Below are 16350 nucleotides of genomic sequence, written 5' to 3' on the forward strand. Positions count from 1 at the left end.
TATATTTCATATTTTTATTTTGTAAAAGAAAATATAGTAATAATAAAATATATATATATAATTACACAAAGGCGTAATGTTGAACTCCAGGCAAACAGCTAATCACACAGATAACATACATATACGAAGCATGTCTGCTTAAAGCATTTATATTTCTGTCCAACCAGCCCTGAGATTTACACAGCTCTGCCCTACAGCCAGGTGGATGACACCACACACAGCTAAGAAATACAGTAGTGTCCTCTCCCCACCCCCAGCCTGCTGACTGTGCGGTGAAAGAGCAGAAGACTGATAAGGCCATCCCTCTGCTCACTGTGCTCTCTCCACCTATCAGTGTTTCCTTTGTGAACATTTCCAGCACACCTGATTGGCTCCCGGTCCTCCGCTTCCCTCTGCCGGTCTGATCCCAGGCCCGGGTTCAGGTACTCACATTGAATGATTTTCAGCGGGCCACCTACCTGCGGTGGATTGGTGCTTCTATAACCACCCGGATTTCAGCGTCATGAGATGTTTTTTGAGGAGAAAACGCACCTCACATCCGGACACAAAACGGTTTTAAGGATTTAATTTTTAAATTTCAAATCACATCAATATTAAAACATTATAACAGTACAAATCCACCCATAATCCCTGCAGAAAAAAAAATGGTGTCCATCCCCTCCCCCTCCCCCCCCAGTGTTACCAAAAAAATACTGCATGAAGCCCCTGCGAATGGCGGACCGCCGGCAACTGGCGAGCACAACATAGAGCGGCGGCGGAACCCCTCGCCATCATCACCCTGACGAGTCGGACGTGTCACCGCCTCTTGTGCAAATATTGCCCGTAAATTAGTCATGTGCTTGTCCCTAGGAAGGGCCCTCACGAAGCCCAAACCTCCTCTCCAGTCCATCACCTGGAATGACCACAGTCCCCCCGTATCGGCGGTCGGCTCTCTAGGACGTGGAACAATGCTCCCCTTTCTCTTGGCCCGCCTGGCCCTTTTTGATACTGTCTACGGCGAGCAGCGTGTTCATCTCGTTCTGCCGGCTCTCGTGGCCCCGGTAGGATTCTTCGTGTTTGAGCCTTCGCCGGGCACAAGCCTTCCCGAGGAGGAAGAAGAGCTCGGACACGTTCAGAACGATGCAGATCCCCGAGGTGGCCAGCATGAAGATGGTAAAAATGGTCTTCTCCGTGGGGCGAGACACGAAGCAGTCCACGGTGTTGGGGCAGGGGTATTCTCCGCACTTGACGAGCCGTATCATGGCGTATCCGGGGTAGATGTGGTAGAAGAGGTACATGAAGCCCACCTCGAAGACGATCCTGAAGATCACACTCATGGTGTAGGTCCACCACAGGGTGCCGGAGATACGGATCTTATGCTTCTTCACCTCCGCCAGCTCCTTCGGGTCATCGTGGCCGGTGAGTTTTAAGACTTTCTTCTCCTGGTGCTGCAGGTGAGCCACGTGCATGGCCACCAGAAGGGCCGGCGTGGACACGATGATGAGCTGGAGGGCCCACAGGCGGATGTGGGAGATGGGGAAGAAATGGTCGTAGCAGACGCTGTTACATCCGGGCTGTTGGGTGTTGCAGGTGAAGGAGGACTTCTCGTCCCCCCAGACGCTCTCCGCGGCCACCACCAGCACCATGATACGGAAGATGAAGACCACCGAGAGCCATATGCGGCCGATGCCCGTGGAATGGCGGTTCACGCCACTCAGAATCCCGTACAATCCGGCCCAATTCATCCTGGATCAGCTGTGAGGAAAGAAACAAGAGAAGTAAGTCAACTGCCACCATATATAATACCCGACACCCCCCAGAGAGCCCAACACTCCACCACTAATAGAACAATAATAGTAGAAAATATCTAGATATCCCGGGAGCCGCTCATCAAGTCAAGACCTGCTGTATGATAGTCAATGGCAGGCTCAGCCTGGAACCCCCGCCAGACCACGTTCCAACGCGTTTCACCCATTGGAGCTTACTCATACCACTAACTAACCACAAACTAATACCAAAGGAGGTGTGCGCACCTCGAAAAAAATGTACCCCCCCCAATCATAGAAGCTTTAATATGTTACCGTCATTTCAAAAATCAGATTCAGTATTTATAATTCTGAAGATTTCAATAAAATAATCCCCCGGTGATCCCGCCATGAAAGTCACTTCCTGTTATAGGGTGACAACACTCTGCCTCTATCTCCCAATTGTGCATTGTGTTGTCACCCCATCACATGGGCTTCCAATAGAGACTGCCATGGAGGCCACTTCCTGTTATAGGGTGACAACACTCTGCCTCTATCTCCCAATTGTGCATTTGTGTTGTCACCCCATCACATGGGCTTCCAACGGAGACTGCCATGGAGGTCGCTTCCTGTTACAGGGTGACAACACTCTGCCTCTATCTCCCAATTGCGCTTCTAGATTGTCACCCCGTCACATGGGCTTCCAATGGAGACTGCCATGGAGGTCGCTTCCTGTTATAGGGTGACAACACTCTGCCTCTATCTCCCAATTGCGCTTCTATGTTGTCACCCCGTCACATGGGCTTCCAATGGAGACTGCCATGGAGGTTGCTTCCTGTTATAGGGTGACAACACTCTGCCTCTATCTCCCAATTGCGCTTCTATGTTGTCACCCCGTCACATGGGCTTCCAAAGGAGACTACCATGGAGGCCACTTCCAGTTATAGGATGACAACACTCTGCCCCTATCTCCCAATTGTGCATTTGTGTTGTCACCCCATCACATGGGCTTCCAATGGAGACTGCCATGGAGGCCACTTCCTGTTACAGGGTGATAACACTCTGCATCGATCTCCCAATTGTGCATTTGTGTTGTCACCCTGTCACATGGGCTTCCAATGGAGACTGTCATGGAGGTCACTTCCTGTTACAGGGTGAAAACACTCTGCCTCTATCTCCCAATTGCGCTTCTATGTTGTCACCCCGTCACATGGGCTTCCAAAGGAGATTACCATGGAGGCCACTTCCAGTTATAGGATGACAACACTCTGCCCCTATCTCCCAATTGTGCATTTGTGTTGTCACTCCGTCACATGGGCTTCCAATGGAGACTGCCATGGAGGCCACTTCCTGTTACAGGGTGACAACACTCTGCTTTTATCTCTTAATTGTGCTCCTGTGTTGTCACCCCGTCACATGGGCTTCCAGTGGAGACTACAAGTGGCCTTTCTCAGCACACATTACACAGACATGATCCTCTGGTGTCACCCTCAGGAAATCCAGTTTTGGGTGGACTGACCCTTTAAGATTTTTGATCTATAGATTATTTCCTATTTCCAATATAAATCAGATTTTATCCTGGGGGGAGGGGCATGTCCATATCATATACACTGCGGTCCTATGTATGTATCCGCACGCTGTTCACCATGGGAAAACTAACCAACTAACTAACAAACTAACCCGTGTCATCTCTTTTTTTTTTTTTATTAGCTGTAATTATATTTTTGAAGCAATTTGTAATTGTGATATAAATGTATTTTAAGAAAAAAGAAAGAGAAAAAAAAGACGACAAAATGATACAAAATCAACAAAAAGGTAAAAAATAAAAAAAATAAAGTGACAGAACACATATAACAAATATCAAACACACACAAAAAAATAAATACAAAGAACACGATAAATAAACTAAACGGCTCCAAATACACCAACCCCCCCCCCCGCCTCCCCCTCCCCCGTACATACAGAACACAATAGAGATCTCTATATAGAGATCAGAGATTCCATTAGTAGAAAAAAATGAACTTCACCCCAAATCCCTCCAATCGTATTCACTATGATCGGATCTCCGGGATCCTCGCGGTAGTGGGATCTCACCACCATAGACTATAGCGCAGCGTGTCTGGGACAGCAGCATTACGATCCGCTGATATCATCACATTATTCGGTGATGAAAGTCACTCGAAGTCGCCCAGATCTTGGCGAATTGCGGGGAAATAACGGTGATAATGATGAATAAATTGATATAAAATAAACGTATAAAGTTTCCGTCTGCTCTGAATTCCCAGGCGGTCACCTACCTCCCGACTCCCCGAGATAAGAGAGCGGGACGTCTTTGAATCGCAGAGTATGTAGGTGAAGGACACGCCCCCTGCCACGCCCACAGCTACGCAGACCGCAAAAGGTTAATAAGCAAAAAGAAAAAATGACCGGTTAGTCCACATGTGAAGTAAACACCCCCGCTTTTCCTCTATTCTGTCCAGTCACTATGATAGTCACTGAGAGGAGGGAGGCTTCCTGCAATATGACACTATCAGAGCACAGAGGGATAACTGGGGGGGGGGGGGGCAGAGGGACAACCGAGAAGAAAAGAGGGACAACTGAGGAGGACAGAGGGACAACCAAGAAGAAAAGAGAGAAAATTGAGGACAACTGAGGAGGACAGAGGGACAACCAAGAAGAAAAGAGAGACAACTGAGAAGGAGGATAGAGGGACAACTGAGGAGGACAGAGGGACAACCAAGAAGAAAAGAGAGACAACTGAGAAGGAGGATAGAGGGACAACTGAGGAGGACAGAGGGACAACCGAGAAGAAAAGAGGGACAACTGAGGAGGACAACTGAGGAGGACAGAGGGACAACCAAGAAGAAAAGAGGGACAACTGAGAAGGAGGATAGAGGGACAACTGAGGAGGACAGAGGGACAACTGAGAAGAAAAGAGAGAAAATTGAGGACAACTGAGGAGGACAGAGGGACAACCAAGAAGAAAAGAGAGACAACTGAGAAGGAGGATAGAGGGACAACTGAGGAGGACAGAGGGACAACCGAGAAGAAAAGAGGGACAACTGAGGAGGACAACTGAGGAGGACAGAGGGACAACCAAGAAGAAAAGAGGGACAACTGAGAAGGAGGATAGAGGGACAACTGAGGAGGACAGAGGGACAACTGAGAAGAAAAGAGGGACAACTGAGGAGGACAACTGAGGAGGACAGAGGGGCAACCAAGAAGAAAAGAGGGACAACTGAGAAGGAGGATAGAGGGACAACTGAGGAGGACAGAGGGACAACTGAGAAGAAAAGAGGGACAACTGAGGAGGACAACTGAGGAGGACAGAGGGACAACCTAGAAAGAAAAGAGGAACAACTGAGGTGGACAGAGGGACAACTGAGGGGGGCAGAGGGACAACTGAGAAGGACAGAGGGACAACCAAGAAGAAAAGAGGGACAACTGAGAAGGAGGATAGAGGGACAACTGAGGAGGACAGAGGGGCAACCAAGAAGAAAAGAGGGACAACTGAGAAGGAGGATAGAGGGACAACTGAGGAGGACAGAGGGACAACTGAGAAGAAAAGAGGGACAACTGAGGAGGACAACTGAGGAGGACAGAGGGACAACCTAGAAAGAAAAGAGGAACAACTGAGGTGGACAGAGGGACAACTGAGGGGGGCAGAGGGACAACTGAGAAGGACAGAGGGACAACCAAGAAGAAAAGAGGGACAACTGAGAAGGAGGATAGAGGGACAACTGAGGAGGACAGAGGGGCAACCAAGAAGAAAAGAGAGACAATTGAGGACAACTGAGGAGGACAGAGGGACAACCAAGAAGAAAAGAGAGACAACTGAGAAGGACAGAGGGACAACTGAGGAGGACAGAGGGACAACCAAGAAGAAAAGAGGGACAACTGAGAAGGAGGATAGAGGGACAACTGAGGAGGACAGAGGGACAACTGAGAAGAAAAGAGGGACAACTGAGGAGGACAACTGAGGAGGACAGAGGGACAACCTAGAAAGAAAAGAGGAACAACTGAGGTGGACAGAGGGACAACTGAGGGGGGCAGAGGGACAACTGAGGAGGATAGAGGGACAACCTAGAAGGAAAGAGGGACAACTTAGGAGGAAAGAGAGGCAACTGTGGAGGACAGAGAGACAACTGGGGGGATGACAATGACAGAGGGACAACCTGAGGAGGACAACTGAGGACAGAGGGTCAACCAAGAAGGAAAGAGGGACAGCTGAGGACAATTGAGGAGGAGGACAGAGGAACAACTGAGAAGGACAACTGAGCAGGATAGAGGGACAACTTGGAAGGAAAGAGGGACAACTGAGCAGGACAGAGGGACAACTTGGAAGGAAAGAGGGACAACTGAGCAGGATAGAGGGACAACTTGGAAGGAAAGAGGGACAACTGAGCAGGACAGAGGGACAACTTGGAAGGAAAGAGGGACAACTGAGCAGGATAGAGGGACAACTTGGAAGGAAAGAGGGACAACTGAGCAGGACAGAGGGACAACTTGGAAGGAAAGAGGGACAGCTGAGGAGGACAGAGGGACAATTTAGAACTTAAGAGGGACAACTGAGGTGGACAGAGGGACATCTGAGGGGGACAGAGGGACAGCTGAGGGGGGCAGAGGACAACTGACAAGGACAGAGGGACAACCTAGAAGGAAAGAGGGACCACTTAGGAGGAAGGAGAGGCAACTGAGGAGGACAGAGGGACAACCAAGGAGGACAGAGGGATAACTGAGGTTAGAGGGACAACTGAGCAGGGCAGAGGGACAAGTGAGGAGGATATGGGGGCAACTGAGGACAGAGACAACCTAGAAGGAAAGAGGGACAACCTAGAAGGAAAGAGGGACAATTTAGGAGGAAAGCGAGGAAATGAAGGAGGACAGAGGGATAGCCAAGGAGGACAGAGGGACAACTGAGGGCAAAGGGACAACTGAGGAGGAAAGAGGGACAACATAGCAGAACAGAGGGACAGAGTGGTTTAGTCATAAAAGAGGGACAGAGGGATTTGGTCCTAATAAGGGACAGTCCCTCCTAATCAGCAATCAGACAATATCCAGCGAGTAGAAGGAAGACCTGTAATGTCTCCTTTCACTCTGGTACATTGTTTCCATTTTTTCATAGTTCAGAACATAAATGGGATTGTTCTGGGATGGATGATGATCCCTCTGATGAGGGTTGTCCCAGGTGATTTCATACCTCCCCGGCGTAGTGATGGCTGAGCCTCATCTCCTCCATCCAGTCCACAACTTTTTTGGCCATACTAAGGAATATTTGATGTGCAGCCTCCTCGCCCCCCAACCACATTCCATAGACAAGGAGTCCCCATCATTATGAAATGTCCCCGCTTTGTCCTCCCCGGGATCTGCCCGCCATCTCTACACATTGTTGGTTTAAGCCTTTTTACATAATACTTACGTTGGAACAAAAGTTTATTTATCGACCTTCCACTCCCCACACGTTCCCCTCCCCTCCATTCCACAGCCACAAGGAATGAAGATTCTCAGGTTTGGTGTGACCTGTGGAAAATGTCGCCCACATACAGCGTCACCTCCTGAATGGACAACGGCCGACCCAACCAGACAGCCAGACCTGCCAGGCAGGATAAGGGAGTCAATGTCATCCCAATCCCTGCAATCCCAATCCCTGCAATCCCAATCACTACAATCCCAATCACTACAATCCCAATCACTACAATCCCAATCCCTGCAATCCCAATCACTACAATCCCAATCACTACAATCCCAATCCCTGCAATCCCAATCCCTACAATCCCAATCACTACAATCCCAATCACTGCAATCCCAATCCCTGCAATCCCAATCACTACAATCCCAATCACTACAATCCCAATCCCTGCAATCCCAATCACTACAATCCCAATCACTACAATCCCAATCACTACAATCCCAATCACTACAATCCCAATCACTACAATCCCAATCACTGCAATCCCAATCCCTGCAATCCCAATCACTACAATCCCAATCACTACAATCCCAATCACTACAATCCCAATCACTACAATCCCAATCCCTGCAATCCCAATCACTACAATCCCAATCACTACAATCCCAATCACTACAATCCCAATCACTGCAATCCCAATCCCTGCAATCCCAATCACTACAATCCCAATCACTACAATCCCAATCACTACAATCCCAATCACTACAATCCCAATCCCTGCAATCCCAATCACTACAATCCCAATCACTACAATCCCAATCACTACAATCCCAATCACTGCAATCCCAATCCCTGCAATCCCAATCACTACAATCCCAATCCCTGCAATCCCAATCCCTGCAATCCCAATCACTGCAATCCCAATCCCTGCAATCCCAATCACTACAATCCCAATCCCTACAATCCCAATCCCTGCAATCCCAATCACTACAATCCCAATCACTACAATCCCAATCACTACAATCCCAATCCCTGCAATCCCAATCACTACAATCCCAATCACTACAATCCCAATCACTACAATCCCAATCCCTGCAATCCCAATCACTACAATCCCAATCACTACAAACCCAATCACTACAATCCCAATCCCTGCAATCCCAATCACTGCAATCCCAATCACTACAATCCCAATCACTACAATCCCAATCACTACAATCCCAATCCCTGCAATCCCAATCACTACAATCCCAATCCCTGCAATCCCAATCACTACAATCCCAATCCCTACAATCCCAATCCCTGCAATCCCAATCCCTGCAATCCCAATCACTACAATCCCAATCCCTACAATCCCAATCCCTGCAATCCCAATCCCTGCAATCCCAATCCCTGCAATCCCAATCACTACAATCCCAATCCCTGCAATCCCAATCACTACAATCCCAATCACTACAATCCCAATCCCTGCAATCCCAATCACTACAATCCCAATCACTGCAATCCCAATCCCTGCAATCTCATCTGACATCTCCAATCACAGCTTGTATTAAACCAACCCCGCCATGGGGGGTCCTTGTTCAGGCACTTCCTGTTATGGTGACAACACCCTGACCTTGGCTCCTAATTCTGCTCCTGTGTCGTTCCCCCTGTCACATGATGGAGACTACAAGTGACCATTTCACAGACACAGCCCACTGTTGTCACCATCAGTGAACCCGCCCTGAGAAATGCCATACAGCAGAGTGGGGGCAGAGGGACAAACGAGGAGGACAACTGAGGAGGACAGAGGGACAACCAAGAAGAAAAGAGGGATAACTGAGGAGGACAACTGAGGAGGAGGACAGAGGGACAACTTAGAAGGACAACCGAGGAGGACAGAGGGACTAGAGGGACAACCTAGAAGGAAAGAAGGACAACTTAGGAGCAAAGGTAGGCAACTGAGGAGGACAGAGGGACAACTGAGGAGGACAGAGGGACAACTGAGGAGGACAGAGGGACAACTGAGGAGGACAGAGGGACAACTGAGGAGGACAGAGGGACAACTGAGAGGACAGAGGGACAACTGGGGGGGACGACAGAGGGACAACCTGAGCAGGACAACTGAGGACAGAAGGACAACTGGGGGGGGGGACAACTGAGGAGGACAGAGGGACAACCTGAGGAGGACAACCGAGGAGGACAGAGGGACAACTGGGGGGGGGCAACCGAGCAGGACAGAAGGACAACCTAGAAGGAAAGAGGGACAACTTAGGAGGAAAGGTAGGCAACTGAGGAGGACAGAGGGACAACTGGGGGGGGGGGGGGCAGAGGGTCAACCTGAGGAGGACAACTGAGGAGTACAGAGGGACAACCAAGAAGGAAGAAGGAAAGAGGGACAGTAATTGTTCAGGCACTTCCTGTCCTGTCCTTGTCTCCTAATTCTGCTCCTGCGTTGTCACCTGTCACATGACGGAGACTACAAATGACCATTTCACAGACAAGGCCCTCTGGTGTCACCATCAGTGAACCCGCCCTGAGAAATGCCATCACTGGAGTGTATGGAGACAGGAAGTGGTTGCAAAGAGGCTGCAGGAGATCAGCAGCACTGAGATGTAAGGTGAAAAAAAAAAATTAAAACCAAGGATTTTAATAACCATGGCAATTGTTGTGCAAAGTCACCCAGCTATGGTTATATCTACTTTAGGTAAAGTCAGATATTTCAAACAATATGAACAGCAAAACACAAAACATTAACGCCAGACTAGAGATGGTGGAGTCAGAACCGGCTTCATAAGACAACCCCTCCCCCCCATCATTAATACACGGCTCTATCTGCCCCAATACCTGGGAATGTTAGAGGTCCATACATGTGACTACAGGAACCTAACCCCATGTATGGTGGGGATGGGGACACAGACTCTGAGAGGGGGACACAGACTTTGAGACGGGGACACAGACTCTGAGAGGGGGACACAGACTCTGAGACGGGGACACAGACTCTGAGAGGGGGACACAGACTCTGAGACGGGGACACTGATCATGGATCCTCTGAGATGTTGATGCCCCAATACCTGGGAAGAAGGTGTTGGGGACTTTAGAGGTCCACATATGTGGCTATGGAAACATAACCCCCATGTATGGTGGGGATGAGTGTACAGACCCCGAGAGGTGGACAATGTCTATGATCCTCATACTCATGATCTGATCCAATACCCCAAAGGTAGATTTTAGGGACTTTAGAGGTAAGTATGGCAGGGATGGGGATTTTGGGGACTTGGCTTTAGAGGTAAGTATGGGTAGGGATGTGTGGGTACAGACCCTGGGGAGGAGGACACTGTTCAAAAAAAAAAAAAAAACATGCCCAATTATTGCCCCAATACCTGGTAAGATGTTGGGAACTTAAGAGGTTAAGCATGGTGAGGATAGGGGTAGAGACCCTGGGAGGGGGACAAAGTTCATGAAACCCATTTCATGATTGGGGCCCCAATATCTGGAAGATTTTGGGTACTTTTAGAGGTTAAGATGGTGGGATGGGTACAGACTCCCGAAGGAGGACACTGTTCAAAAAAAAACCATGCTCTAGATTTGCCCCAATACCTGGGAAGATGTTGGGGACTTTAGAGGTTAAGAATGGCGGGGATAGGGGTACAGACCCTGGGAGGGGGACAAAGTTCATGAAACCCATGTTCATGATTTGCCCCAATATCTGGGAAGATTTTGGGGACTTTAGAGGTTAAGAATGGTGGGGATGGGGGTACAGACCCCGGAAGGAGGACACTGTTCAAAAAAATCCATGCTCAAGATTTGCCCCAATACCTGGGAAGATGTTGGGGACTTTAGAGGTAAGTATGGTGGGGGTGGGGGTACAGACCCTGGGAGGAGGACACTGTTAAAAAAAAACAAACATGTTCTAGATTTGCCCCAATACCTGGGAAGATGTTGGAGACTTTAGAGGTAAGTATGGTAGGGATGGGGGTACAGACCCTGGGAGGAGGACACTGTTCAAAAAAAAAAAAAAACATGCCCAATTATTTGCCCCAATACCTGGTAAGATGTTGGGAACTTAAGAGGTTAAGCATGGTGAGGATAGGGGTAGAGACCCTGGGAGGGGGACAAAGTTCATGAAACCCATGTTCATGATTTTCTTCCCAATACCTGGGAAGATTTTGGGGGCTTTAGAGGTTAAGAATGGTGGGGATGGGGGTACAGACCCCGGGAGGGGGACAAAGTTCATGAAACCGATGTTCATGATTTTCTTCCCAATACCTGGGAAGATTTTGGGGGCTTTAGAGGTTAAGAATGGTGGGGATGGGGGTACAGACCCCGGGAGGGGGACAAAGTTCATGAAACCGATGCTCATGATTTTCCCCAATACCTGGGAAGATTTTGGGGACTTTAGAGGTTAAGAATGGTGGGGATGGGGGTACAGACCCCGGGAGGGGGACAAAGTTCATGAAACCGATGCTCATGACTTGTTAACACCTCAATACTTTGAAAGTAAATTTTGGGGATTTTAGAGGTAAGTATGCTGGAGATGGGGGTACAGAGCCTGAGAGGAGGACACTGTTCAAAAAACCCATGCTCAAGATTTGCCCCAATACCTGGGAAGATGTTGGGGACTTTAGAGGTAAGTATGGTGGGGTTGGGGTTACAGACCCTGGGAAGAGAACACTGTTAAAAAAAAAAAAACATGCTGAATATGTGCCCCAATACTTGGGAAGATGTTGGGGACTTTAGAGGTTAAGAATGGTGGGGATGGGGATACAGACCCCGGAATGGAGACAAAGTTCATGAAACCCATGTTCATGATTTGTTGATCCCCTATACCTGGAAAGATTTTTAGAGGTACGTATGGCGGGGATGGGGGTACAGACTCTAACCCTAACACATGCTCGTGATCTGTGGGTGCCCCAATACCTGGTCCTGATGGCTCCTCTGGTCCCCTCCTCCTCCTCCTCAGTAGGTATCTCAGAAGCTTCCAGCTACCCTCAGATGATGTCTCCTCTCCTTGAGATTTCCTAGACAATGTTTCTATCTCTCACATTCCTCTTCCTGGACAATGTCTTTGTATGGTCTCTCACCTACAGACAGTCATTCTTTTGCTCGGGCACACTTGTAGCTCTGTGTCTGTAGCTGCCCCTTCCTGGTGGTCACATTTTCTCCGCTCTCTCTCTCTCTGTCACACTGCCTTTCTGCTCTGACTCTACACAATGCCCTCTTTCTCGTTCTCGGTAATACGTACCATTCACTCGGCTCAGACTTCCGCCCACCGGACAGTCACAATGCGTCTTTTTCCCCCTGATGGGACATATTCTAATGAGCTCCCTCCATCCGTCCTTCTGTTGGCTGGTCTCAGTGCTGGTCAGTCCCCACTTTTTCCTTCCATCGGACGGGTGGAGAAGAGGGGAGCGGGGGGGGACAGTGACTTGGCTTTAGCTCCCGGAGCGGATGTTGGGCGAAGGAGTTGGCATGGATGCCAAGTGCCCGTGACACTGGTTGGCGTAACAAATTCATCCGAACAATTCTATACAAATCACATGCCGTGCGGCGTTGGCAACCGCCATCCCTCCCTAGAAAATCCAAAAGAACGTGTGGAGGTCCATCGGTCTTACCTGAAATGTGGAGCTTGGAAGGTCCGAGGCTCACCGGGGTCACCTGAAGTATCTGAAGGCAACTCTGCAAAGTTTGCTCCCTCTGTTCCTGACTCTGCATTTATCCCGGGACCTTTATACCTTGGCTGATAATTAATCCAATCATAGGGGGGCATCAGGTTATCTGATCTCTGTGTACTCTGTGACAAAAAACAGAGAGGCGTGACTTGTGTGTCACCTATCAATACGAGACAAACACGCCTCCAGCCCATGGCGGACTTCCACCGTCCAACCATAAAGAGTATCCGTAAAAAATGTTCTTGTATGTATACAATGACAATAAAGTATATCTATATCTATCACATCTCCAACCTTCTCCAACACCAGTCACCATACGGGAGGCTCGGGTGTCGGTGCCGGGACTGACGGCCATGACTCCAATCATAGAGAGAGCCGCAGAACTCCGGACTGAAGCCAAAAAACCAATAAATATAGAAATGACGGTTCAGGAACATTCCAGATCATCCGCAAAATACATCAAAAATCTTTATTATGTACAAAGTCCCATCACATAAAAAGAAGATACATTGTAAACGTCTTCTGAGGAAACCTGCTGACTGAAGCCAACGGCCGGCAATCGCACTCTTCGAATCTCTGCGGCGCCGACTTTGCGCTACTTTTGGCGAATTTCGGCTGCGACTTGCATGGTACATCAGTTCACGAAGCCGCACAGTCGTCTTCCAAGCCGTACCCGAAAATTGAACGGACACGAGGCTTTGAAGTCGCAGTCAATGTGAACGAGGGCTTACATAGTTACATAGTAGGTGAGGTTGAAAAAAGACACAAATCCATCAAGTCCAACCTATGTGTGTGATTATGTGGCTTATGGAGACTATATATATATATATATATATATATATATATATACACTATATTACCAAAAGTATTGGGACACCTGCCCTTTACACACAAATGAAATTTGAGACCCCGCGTTTGTGTTAAAGCGCCACCCGTTTTAGCGGTGCTTTAGCGCTGTTTAAGCGGAGCTTTGAACCCCCGCTAGCGGCCGAAGAAAAGGTTAAAACCGCCTGTGTTGCGACGCTTCCGAAGCGCTTTTTAGGTGCTTTAGAAGCGCTGCCCATTCATTGCAATGGGCAGGGGCGGTATGGGAGCGCTGCGTACATCGCTCCCAAACCGCCCCAAAGATGCGGCTCGCAGGACTTTTTCTAACGCCCCGCAAGCGCACCGCCCCGGTGTGAGAGCACTCAGGTTTTCACATTCGGGCAGCATGGGAGGCAGTTTTCAGGCGCTATTTCTAGCGCTAAAATGCCTGAAAACTGCCTCCGTGTGAAAGGGGTCCAATGACATCCCAGTCTTAGTCCGGAGGGTTCAATATTGAGTTGGCTCCGCCCTTTGCAGCTATAACAGCTTCAACTCTTCTGGGAAGGCCGTCCACAAGGTTTAGGAGGGTGTCTATGGGAATGTTTGACCATTCTTCCAGAAGAGCATTTGTGAGGTCAGGCACTGATGTTGGATGAGAAGGCCTGGCTTGCAGTCTCTGCACTAATTCATCCCAAAGGTGTTCTATGGGGTTGAGGTCAGGACTCTGTGCAGGCCAGTCAAGTTCCTCCACCCCAAACTCGCTCATCTATGTCTTTATGGACCTTGCTTTGTGCACTGGTCCAAATCATTTGGTGGAGGGGGGATTATGGTGTGTGTGTGGGGGGGATTATGGTGTGGGGGGGAGGGGAGATTATGATGTGGGGGGGGGAGGGGGGGGATTATGGTGTGGGGTTGTTTTTCAGGGGTTGGGTTTGGCCCCTTAGTTCCAGTGAAGGGAACTCTTAAGGCGTCAGCATACCAAGACATTTTGGACAATTTCATGCTCACAACTTTGTGGGAACAGTTTGGGGACGGCCCCTTCCTGCTCCAACAGGCCAGACAAGTTCCTCCACCCAAAACTCGCTCACCCATGTCTTGAAGCTTGCTTTGTGCACTGATGTTGGACGAGAAGGCCTGACTCGCAGTCTCCGCTCTAATTCATCTTAAAGGTGCTCTATGGCGTTGAGGTCAGGACTCTGTGCAGGCCAGTCAAGTTCCTCCACCCCAAACTCGCTCATCCATGTCTTTATGGACCTTGCTTTGTACACTGGTGGGCAGTCATGTTGGAACAGGAAGGGGCCGTCCCCAAATTGTTCCCACAAAGTTGGGGGCATGAAATTGTCCAAAATGTCTTGGTATGCTGACGCCTAAGGAGTTCCCTTCACTGGAACTAAGGGGCTAAACCCAACCCCTGAGGAGCCAAGCCCAACCCCTGAGGAGCCAAGCCCAACTCTTGAAAAACAACCCCACATCATAATCCCCCCTCCCCACCAAATGATTTGGACCAGTGCACAAAGCAAGGTCCATAAAGACATGGATGAGCGAGTTTGGGGTGGAGGAACTTGACTGGCCTGCACAGAGTCCTGACCTCAACCCCATAGAACACCTTTTGGGATGAATTAGAGCGGAGACTGCGAGCCAGGCCTTCTCGTCCAACATCAGTGCCTGACCTCACAAATGCTCTTCTGGAAGAATGGTCAAACATTCCCATAGACACCCTCCTAAACCTTGTGGACGGCCTTCCCAGAAGAGGTGAAGCTGTTATAGCTGTAAAGGGCGGAGCCAACTTAATATTGATCCCTCCGGACTAAGACTGGGATGTCTTTAAAGGTCATGTGTGTGTAAAGGCAGGCGTCCCAATACTTTTGGAAATATAGTGTATATATATATATAAAATTATCTAATCAAATGGTTGATCAATTTACTGTCCAGAAGAAAAATATGACCAATCGATTGATGCCCCCCCCCCCCCCATACACTTCAGGTTGGGTTCACTATGCAGGTTGCAGTTGATGCCTTTTTTTTTTCACACCTGCTTTTGACGCATTTTAATGAGTTTTTGATGCGTTTGTGTTTTGTGGGAGAAACCAGCAGAAACGCATGAAAAACGCAAGCGCAAGCTTTTTTTTTTTTTTGATATGTTTCCATTGAAGTCCATGGAACCAAAAACGCAACCTGCTGGGGGGGGGGGGTTGGTCCCTGACCCCTTTCCAAAAACGCACCAGTTTAAAACGCACAGACGTGAAGATGACCCGTAGGAAATGGCTGTTATATGTGTTTAGGGTTCGCTCACACCAGGGAGGTGCATCTGAGCGCACGCTTTGTTTAATTTTTTTGCGTGTTCCCACACATCGGGTTTTTGGGAGGTAAAGTCATTTTAATTTGCGTGAAATGCTAAGAAAAAAAAAAAAAGATGGCGGCAAGATTTCTAAAATCGCACTGCACCAAAAGGAACGTTACTGCGGTGTGTGTTTTTATGGGTGCAAATATTCATGCATACGCTAGATGTACATCATATACCAGAGGGCCCCAGGTTTGGCGCGGGGGGTCTGGAGGGACCACACAGGTCTGGTGTATACAGAACTGGTCCAATCCGGAACAATCTCCATCCCTGGAATTCTTTAAATGGGGCACCGCAGGGGCAGCCCGTCCATTGTGAGCACACCACCCCCCCTATCCACCGCCACCGCCCTCCCTATCCATGCGCCTGTCCCCCCTTTCAGGACGCCGGGCGCATGAATTCCTATGGTGGGGGGCGAGG

At 49.0% G+C, this 16350-nt stretch overlaps 1 protein-coding gene across 4 annotated transcripts; it reads right to left on the reverse strand.

Annotated features, from left to right (window-relative positions):
- Positions 1-549: 549 nt before the first annotated feature.
- Positions 550-12886, reverse strand: GJB1 (gap junction protein beta 1). Of its 4 annotated transcripts, none has more exons than XM_073600796.1 (2): positions 12729-12886; positions 550-1734 (listed from the first exon to the last, which is right to left on the reverse strand). In XM_073600796.1, exon 2 carries the CDS (start codon positions 1722-1724, stop codon positions 933-935), a length of 792 nt encoding a protein of 263 aa, XP_073456897.1. In that variant the 5' UTR covers positions 1725-1734; positions 12729-12886; the 3' UTR covers positions 550-932. The 4 variants fall into 4 exon arrangements, with proteins under 4 accessions (XP_073456897.1, XP_073456901.1, XP_073456898.1 ...); XM_073600800.1 differs by lacking the exon at positions 12729-12886 and adding an exon at positions 12359-12487; XM_073600797.1 differs by lacking the exon at positions 12729-12886 and adding an exon at positions 12034-12333.
- Positions 12887-16350: the final 3464 nt, after the last annotated feature.

This window comes from Aquarana catesbeiana, linkage group LG09, assembly GCF_042186555.1.
Source record: "Aquarana catesbeiana isolate 2022-GZ linkage group LG09, ASM4218655v1, whole genome shotgun sequence".
NCBI lineage: Eukaryota > Metazoa > Chordata > Amphibia > Anura > Ranidae > Aquarana > Aquarana catesbeiana.

What these genes read in the sequence shown, in the direction of transcription:
- GJB1 (XM_073600796.1), bottom strand. Translation starts at nt 1,724, where the DNA reads ATGAATTGGGCCGGATTGTACGGGATTCTGAGTGGCGTGAACCGCCAT.